Below are 8,758 nucleotides of genomic sequence, written 5' to 3' on the forward strand. Positions count from 1 at the left end.
GTGCAGACTTTTTGTACTACGTATATGAAAGCATCGCTATTTAGGGGCAAACTGTGCATGTGTTGGCCAGAGAATAGTTCATTATGCCACATGGTTACACTGGCACTGACAATTCGACATGGCTCCGCTGGCCCGTGTGTGTGCTCACACTGTTACCGTTAAGATAAAATGTTTATGTTTTCATTGCAGGGATTGCTGTTTGTACTAAAAAGCCAACTGTCAAGATTTCTTAACGCTGGTACTCCTAAAAGTATGCTTTCCCTATTTACCTGGATTTTGGCTTGCACAAAGCATAACACTTGGGCCTAGATTCACAAAGCTGTCCATGCACAGGCCTTCATAACAGTGTTTCTTGACTTGCCTTTACCCTGTTTTCTGCAGATGTTTCGTGGGTTTAAAAGTGCCACAGCATGTTGACCTCCCCCACTCTGAAATATTCGCGTTCAAAGTTCCGCAAGAGTGGGCTTAACTTTCTTGTGCATCTCTTTGCTAGTCCAAGATACTGAAGTGTTATGCTCTTTCTAGAGGTGGCAGTGTTTCTAATGTTTGTATTTCCATCACATCAACCAAGTATGTGATCTTGGCTTGACTGATATCACATCCTCAACAAATGTCTTTGTGGCACATGTAGAAGGCAGTACAAAATAAATAGGCAGACATTCACACCGGGAGCTAACTTCTAATAATGCTTTTTTTTTTTGGAAACCATGGTGTGCTTATTCCAATTTGTCTAACAAGCAGTAACCTGTTTGGCTATGAACCAACAAGACGTTGAACTAATAAAAGCTTCACATCTTGTTGCTCTCAAATATATATGTATTGGCAAGCTATCTGTGACACTGTCAAACAAAGAATCAGAATATCTGTGCATGCCTTAAGATATATTGCTTCGTTTACATATCTCGTGGCTGTGACTCGTCAACCGAGTGAACAAATGCACCCTAGTTTTCTAAATTTAAAGCATTTTTTGAAGGTAGCACGGTCTACATTTATTTGTCGATAGTTTTGTCCAGCCGTTTGCGTCAGGTACAAAGAAATATACTGAAGATTATCATGTAGCCTCTGCAAATGGTTGCTTTCAAGCAGGCTTTGCATGCTTGGCTTGTGCCTCCAGGTATTGCACAATTCAAGACGCAGCAGCGTATGATAGAACAGTAGAATCAAGAGCAACTATATGCACGAGCTAAATAAGTATTTTAACATGAGCGGACAGTACGTGTTATTTGCCACACACATGACCTCATTTAGAATTCCCATTGGTGAATGGGCTCATAGAAATGTCACTCAGCTGTGTATAGGAAACAAGTTAACTGAACCTAAGGGTATCTTTAGCTACTACAAATATGCCTTGTTGAGGTGCTGCACATTTTCTTCCAGAATATTGCTGTCTGAGACATCATGTGAAGAGCGTCTACCACATCAGCATTTATATGGCTTGCCAAGTAACGTTTGGCCGAACCGTCCTTTTTTTCACATTTCGTTTTGCAGTAGACATCCTAGAATGTAAGCGCTGCTGCAGTGTGTGTGACTCATTGTTATGAATTGATTCTGGCATGTTTAACCTCACACTTCTATTTTTTTTCTTGCAGCAATGAGATGCTTCCCATATGCCTGCGGTGACGTTCTGCTGCGCTAGCCTGATGGAAACACCAGCTGCGAAACTTGAGTTCTTCAGAATTGGAGAAGTTGCCCTTCTCTCACCAATGATGACACAGACTGCCCTATGCTAGAAATTCAAGATTGTTTTTCCACGGATGACGCAGAAAACCTTTGATGTATTATGGTGTTTGTTTAGTGCTGGCTGTGGTGTGGCGAAGTCTACTTTTACGTGTGGTCAAACGTCGCCTCATAAAAAGAACAATAAAGCATTTATTTTCCTTTCAATATTGTCCACTTTTTGTGTTAGAAGCACCCAAGCAGTGCTCTTCCAAGGAGCTCTCGCCATGTGTTAAGCGTGTGACAAGCATACTCGAGATAAATACTCATTTCCCCAAGGAGTAACTGGAAGCATGTGCAGTTGTTTTTCAGAGAGTAACTGCAAACACGTGGGAGGAACGGTAAAGAGTAACTGTTGCTCTTAGAAGAGCAACTGGTGGGAGTAATGGTTGTTCGGCAGGGAGCAACTGGTGGGAGTAACTGTTGGTCTGCAGGGAGGAACTGGAGGGAGTAACTGTTCATCCCCCGAAGGAGGAACTGAAAGGAGAGCAACGGTTCCTCCCTCTGCAGTTACTCCTTTTAGGAGAGTAATGGGAGTGGCAATGCAATTGCTCCCTGAAAGGAGCAACCCCTATACCCCTGTTGCTCCGTTTTGGCTTAGAGTGTACTCACCTTATTTTCTGTCACCCCCTCACGTGTTTGCCTTCACCTGCAATGCGGTCAGTTACCGCATTGCAAGTGAAGTTGCAATGCCGCAAGGCAAGTAGTTCGTAGGCAAGAGAACCAGTGGTTCTCTTGCCTACGAACTACTTGCTTTGCCCATGACCATTTCTCCTTCTTGGTTTCGACTAAGAAGTCCTCAACACCAGTTGGTTCCCTTTACTCTTAGTAACGGTGAACCCTTCGCATGTTAATGACCTTGAAGGCAGGTTGCTGTCTTGAAGAATGCATCGCTTCAAGGAATGTTGGATCCAAGGTCAACTCTTACTCCCATGTATTCGCGTCGCTTCACGATTCCATATACAAGAAAAAGGTGCAACACAGGACGAAAACGTAGATGATGGAATGAGTACAAGGGCAAAGGCTTGGTGAGCAAGTACAAGTGAACAAGTGTCCTTGCGCGCGTGTATTTGCTTTCTCGTCTACGCCTTGCTCCGTGTTGGGCCTCTTTCCTTCATAATAACTATGTACCAACCAGCCCAGTAACAATTTTTTATTCATAATTTTATGTTGGCTCAAACATCTGAATTATTTGTATATCTAATAAACAACTTATCATATGCGTTCACGCAGTTTGTTGAAGAGGTTGAGCGAAGAGAACGTGTATGGATGCGTCAACACTGTGCTGAGTGCCGCATCTACAAAGCGCCGCAGATTCGTGGAGACGGTCGACCTGCTGGTCTGCCTCAAAGACTACAACATCCAAAAGTACAAGCGCGTCAGTGGCGTCCTCAAGTAAGCAAAATGTTCCTTCCCCCTGCGGATCGCGAATACGGTTACATGTATTAGTCGTTTTGCTTCAGTAAGAAAATCAGCTGGTAGTTGATGACCATCATGGCGATGAGTGGTTGTTAGCCCTTCACACTTCTACTTATATCACTCATCCCTCTATATCAAGCATTTTTTTGTGCTTTGAACCGCCCTCTCACTATTTCGCAGCAAGAATTTCTCGAGTGAGCAGAGGCCAGCTAAGCGGGAAAACGCGCAAAGAGAAAACGTAGGCTTTCAGTTCGTGCACCATCTCGCTGCCGCAGTATAGGCAATGACTGCTTTTTCTGGGACTTGCAGAGTTCTTAATTGATAAAGCAATATGTGCATTCTCTTTCAAGTGGACTGAAGACTGAACGTGCACATTTTTAGGAAAATACGTTAGGCCAACGCGGAGAAAATACAAAGAAAAACCCCTTTGAAATCATGACGTCATACTGGCGTGCATGCGCAAAGATTTATATACGAAATTTAAGGACAAAACATCGACTTGCATTCTGTCTTCGTTTAGAAAGTCTATGATGACTGAGTTGCTGAAGACAATGTTTTCAAAGAATACGTCAACATTGTAAATTCATTGATTAATTTTAGTGTCTTTCTAAGACAAATTTTCGTCATTTGTCTGGAAAGGTTACCGCACTACCTGAAGCCGGGCTTCCGTGGCTGTCTGATCGGCTTCAAGGCAGAGCGCAAGGAAGCCAGGGCTGCCAACCTCGACTTCATCGGTGTTCACGAAGTCAAGCTGATGCATTCGCGGCCCATGGCGATGAAAAGGCTTGGTGCGGAATTTCTTTGAACGTCATAGCTAAACTGTAGGGCAGCGTTTTGAAAGCGAAAGCCTTAATGTGGTACTGCCGTTTTCTTACCGTTTAATGAAACAACAAGCCCCAAAATCTCCCCCAAAATCCGATGGTTAGTTTGAGTGAATCAAGAAAAAAGTTATAACATTATGCTTTTACAAGCTAGTCTCGGTTCCTACCGTACCATGACGTCACAACACAGTCTCTTCACGAGCTCGCACAAGATGTGACTTCTTTTCACACAGCTGCTTCATCCCTGGCTCCGTTGGTGTTCAACTAGCGGTCATTCTGAACCTTTTTGGTGATGTCCAAGCAGCCATTTTGAATTCTGTGGTGCTCGGCGTCATCTCACTAGCCATAATTTTCCATGAAGTGATCAGAATTGACACCGTACTGACGTCACGTCAATGTCGATGTCAGTAGGTGCGTCATGCGAAAATAAGCTTTAATCACAAGATAAAATATCATTTGTTACTGGGCTTAACACTTGCGCAGAGCTGTCTCTGTAAGCAATATATGTGTTCAACGCAGTAAACTCATATTCTAAAATTCGGGTCAGTACACCTTCAAGCGTCGAGCTGCATGATGACATTGAGTGAAACAGAGCAGGTGAATGAAGCAGTGCAAAAACCTACATGACCTTTTACGATAGAGAGGCGCGGTGGCAGGGGATTAGGAGGGCGCGGTGACGGAACAGGCAACCCACTCTATGAATGATGACTGCTTTGACGCCATCAGGTAACATGAACCCACCATGTCTCTCACAAACGGTCAAATTTTTTGACGCCATTGTGCCGTCATCTGTTGTCAAGCCTTTAGTGTCTTCGGCGACCTGGTAAACTTCCGCAGCTGTAGTTGGCCGAAAAAGTTATACAAATTTTCAGTAATTCGAACCTACTTATATCGAGATTTGGCGGATGTGAACATCAGTCGGGATATTGCTAGACATGACAGCGCAGAAAGCAATGCACAGTTTGGCAATGGCACTACGGGATATGAATGGCAATGCGTCGTATAGTACTTTGGAAAAGTCTAATACAAGTCGAACCCGTGTAGTTAAGGGCCTGCCCTAAGTTTTACTTCAATATGACCTTGGCCGAAGCTGACCCCTGACACGTCTAGTTGAGCTCGGATAAGAAATAGCTCTTCCCATTTCAGCAATTGGGATCTGCAAAGCGTTTTCGCTCAGTACTACCTTGCTCGGTGAAGCCGAACCATTTGACCATTTTCTAAAGGCGAGAGCCTTGCATGTCTCATAAAGTACCAAAATCGACTGCTGGCATCGTTAGCACAAATTATACTAACAGACATCATTACGGGATGTCTTCGCTATATGCAAGCATTATAACTTCGCAGACCATTAAGGTCAGTGACGTCATGATGACGTCACCACGTGGCACTGTCGGGCCGATCGCGGTGGCAGCACAAAACAATTTTAGGTGCACACTATCGGAGGGTGACGGGTAAGGATCATTATACAGAATAAAGAGAAAAAGGAGGAGATGGACTTCGCATTCGAGTTGTCTTATAGGACACTGTGAGTTTTTTAAGACGTTAACCAATTGAAAGTCCGGCATTCGTTGTTCGAGTGCTGTTCTGATCGCTGGCGCAGCGGCGAGATACGATGGCTTCCTGGCTCGCGAGCAACACATCCAAGTGCTCAACAAGGTCTTGCGGCAGAGTTTCTCCAAGAAAAGGAAGTACATCACGCCCGTACTGCTGGGACAACCACTGCCAGATGCCGTTGCAGAGATAAGACGCAGCACCATGCTGTGGATGAAGTCGGTAAGCTGAATTTAGTTATCCTAGTCAAAGAGAAGTCATTTTCGCCACAAGCAAGAGTGAAGCGGCGGATGCAATAACAACAAACTTGAAGGTTACATAAAGTCAGGCTCGCACGTATCATCCAATCTGGCTAAAAAAAAACGCACACCAATCGAATCGGCTTTCATTCGGTTCATCGCTTCAACGCAGCGTAAACTATGAGGCGTACAACAGTACGCACAAAGGTATAGCACACAGTATGTACAAAGGTATGAGTCGCCTGCTGATTGCTAACAGATAAGACTCGTGTGACCATGCTCGTTTGTTCAGTGCCTGCCTTTTTAGCCGGCGGGCCACACAGTGCTCCCTCCAACCCCTTTTTACTATGCGCAAGGTACTATGGGGGCCTGTCTTGTCACCCATCCGTCACAATCAATACATGCTCAAACAAGTCTTGCAATGCTCAAAAGTGTGTTCAAATGAATGAGTAAGGTTTCGAATAACTATTAAGCAATCACAATAAATAAGTTCAGAAATGTGGGGCTGCCATTCACGCCGTGTAAAAGAGGGTGCCATGGTCTCGCCAAGTGTGTGATTACTTTTACAACCAGCGCTTCTCCAGCGCTTTCGTCACTAAACCATAAGGGATCAAAGAGGCCAACGAACTTCGCTGCAGAGGGCGCCAATCAAAACAGTCGTAAGACGCAAGGATCAATAAAGCGCAGCAAACAGTAGACCGGATGTGGTACACCGGATTTTTCAACTACCCTGATGTGATTCTACTGGAGCCAGGGTAACCCATAATGCCTACCTCAAACGTAGACGTCATCGACGCTTTGGTAAACGGAGCAGTGGGAACTCTTCATCAGGCAATCGCTGGGCATGCCCAGACTACGCACTTTTTTCAGGTTTCTCAGTAGTGGAAATGCATTTATTGCCGGTTTTCGAAATTAGCTGTCGAAGCTTGGGCGTGTTGGTTAAGCGTAGGAGGGAACACAGAGCAAAAGAAGACAAATGGCAAGGAAGAGGAACGCACGCACCGCGCTGTCTGTGCGTCACCCTTTCTTGTGTCCATGCTCTGTGCTGTGTTGCCACCAGTGATTTAGAACAAAATCAATTTCATGATTTTCATATGTGGAGTATAACGTCCCGAAACCACCATGATTAGGAGAGACGCCGTAGTAGAAGGCTCCGGGAATTTCGACCACCTGGGGTTCTTTACCGTGCGCCCAAATCTGAGCACGCGGGCCTACAACAATTCTGCCTCCATCGGATATGCATCCGCCGCAGCCGGGATTTGATCCCGCGACCTGCGGGTCAGCAGCCGAGTGCCTTAGCCACTAGACCACCACGGTGGGGCGACAACACGAATTAAGAACTAGATGAAACTACAGGAATGTTTTAACACGAAAGTGTTTTGTTCCGGGGCTCACAAAGATTTCATCGACGTACTTTGGTCACAGTATTGACGTTGAAAAATACAGACGATCGAAAAAAAAAATCCGTCACGGGGAACCAGGACCTCTCGCACGGAAATAACAACTGCCGGGCACGCTATATATCCACAGCTGTCAGGCGCTTTATAGGCTTTGAAAACACGCCTTTTTCTCGACCTGCCCCCTACATAACACTTCCGCCGGATGGAAGTCAGCCGGCGCACTTCTTGTGCGTTTAAGCACGATCATCGGCTGCATTGTGGTGCTTTCACTTCCAAATAAAAAAAAAACATCAGGCACGGGACGACGTTATTTCCCTTGGACACGGTGACAAACCTCAAGGCGACATAAAAATTACGCCTGCAGTGCACATAAAGTTCTTAACGTAATACTAAAAAAGAAACGTTATCCTGAAGGGTAGTGTCACAGTGAAAGTCGTTGTGTAACGTCCTTTTGTTGCAGCCGCGTTGGCAGTGAGCGAAAACCCACCATAAGGTTGGTTTCGTGAGACCACATCTTGTCAAACATAGCCCACTGGCTTACTGTCAAAGGACCTAGAAGAAGCGTTCTCGAACACAGCATGTAGTTCGTTTGGACAAGTCATACATGCTTTCTATAAACATTGAAGTGTCCGATGGCTTGATCAATGGAGAGGTGGGTTCACTGAAGCACATATAGCTGGATGAAAGGGGCATTTCCAAATGTCTCTGGCTCCACTTTAATAATAATAATAATAATAATAATAATAATAATAATAATAATAATAATAATAATAATAATAATAATAATAATAATAATAATAATAATAATAATAACGTTTATTTTTTATGAATAGCTTCATAAAAATAAAACACTACACTTTTCTCTCTGAAGCAACAGGAAAAATCGCTCGCATGAAGTCGAGTGCCTGTGAATGCGGTTAAAATGCGTTAAGCATTTCGGCGGGAACCATTGGAATGCGTTGAACACGTGCAGGATCAGGTGCTCCGTTGAATTCGTTGAAATTCGTTAAATCACGTGCAGGATCCAGCGTTTGGCATCCCTGTAGGACACGTGAGGATGGACGCCTACGAACTGGCCGACAACGTCATGGCTGTCGTGACGCAGGTCCTGGAGAAGCTTAGGCACGGATGGGACAACGTGCGCTCACTGAACATAAAGTCCTCCATGGGACCCGTCTACCAGCTGTACTGAGGCTGGGCCACGGAGCCACCGAAGTGCGTAGTGTAAAGTGGCAGCCATGCATAAAGAGCACGAGATCACCCGCACACTTGCCTGATCAATCAATCAATCAATCAATCAATCAATCAATCAATCAATCAATCAATCAATCAATCAATCAATCAATCAATCAATCAATCAATCAATCAATCAATCAATAATTTAATCCATCAATCGATAATTTAATCCATCAATCAAGCTAGATTTTAGCATAAACGCCAGCACAATACTTGTATTACGGAGAAGTCACTCACGGAAAAGGCCCAAAAGAGATGACTGTGGAAGAGCTTCTCGTCAGAGTAGGATAAAATAATCTGCGTAAGCACAGCAAGGAGCTGACAATACAATATAGCATACATGGCTGAAGAAAAACACCTCAAAATAGTCGATGCA

The 8,758-nt window shown here is 44.5% G+C and overlaps 1 protein-coding gene across 1 annotated transcript; it reads left to right on the plus strand.

Annotated features, from left to right (window-relative positions):
• The first annotated feature begins 2,370 nt into the window (after positions 1 to 2,370).
• Positions 2,371 to 8,403, plus strand: LOC119186553 (large ribosomal subunit protein uL1). The gene is made up of 5 exons (XM_075872594.1): positions 2,371 to 2,375; positions 2,950 to 3,111; positions 3,775 to 3,923; positions 5,557 to 5,729; positions 8,168 to 8,403. Exons 1-5 carry the CDS (start codon positions 2,371 to 2,373, stop codon positions 8,336 to 8,338), a joined length of 660 nt encoding a protein of 219 aa, XP_075728709.1. The 3' UTR covers positions 8,339 to 8,403.
• The last annotated feature ends 355 nt before the right edge of the window (positions 8,404 to 8,758 follow it).

Source organism: Rhipicephalus microplus, chromosome 8 (assembly GCF_043290135.1).
Source record: "Rhipicephalus microplus isolate Deutch F79 chromosome 8, USDA_Rmic, whole genome shotgun sequence".
Lineage (NCBI taxonomy): Eukaryota > Metazoa > Arthropoda > Arachnida > Ixodida > Ixodidae > Rhipicephalus > Rhipicephalus microplus.

What these genes read in the sequence shown, in the direction of transcription:
- LOC119186553 (XM_075872594.1), top strand. An exon ending in CGCGTCAGTGGCGTCCTCAA is followed by an intron (nt 3,112 to 3,774) that starts GTAAGCAAAATG and finishes TTGTCTGGAAAG; the next exon opens with GTTACCGCACTACCTGAAGC. An exon ending in CATGGCGATGAAAAGGCTTG is followed by an intron (nt 3,924 to 5,556) that starts GTGCGGAATTTC and finishes TCGCTGGCGCAG; the next exon opens with CGGCGAGATACGATGGCTTC.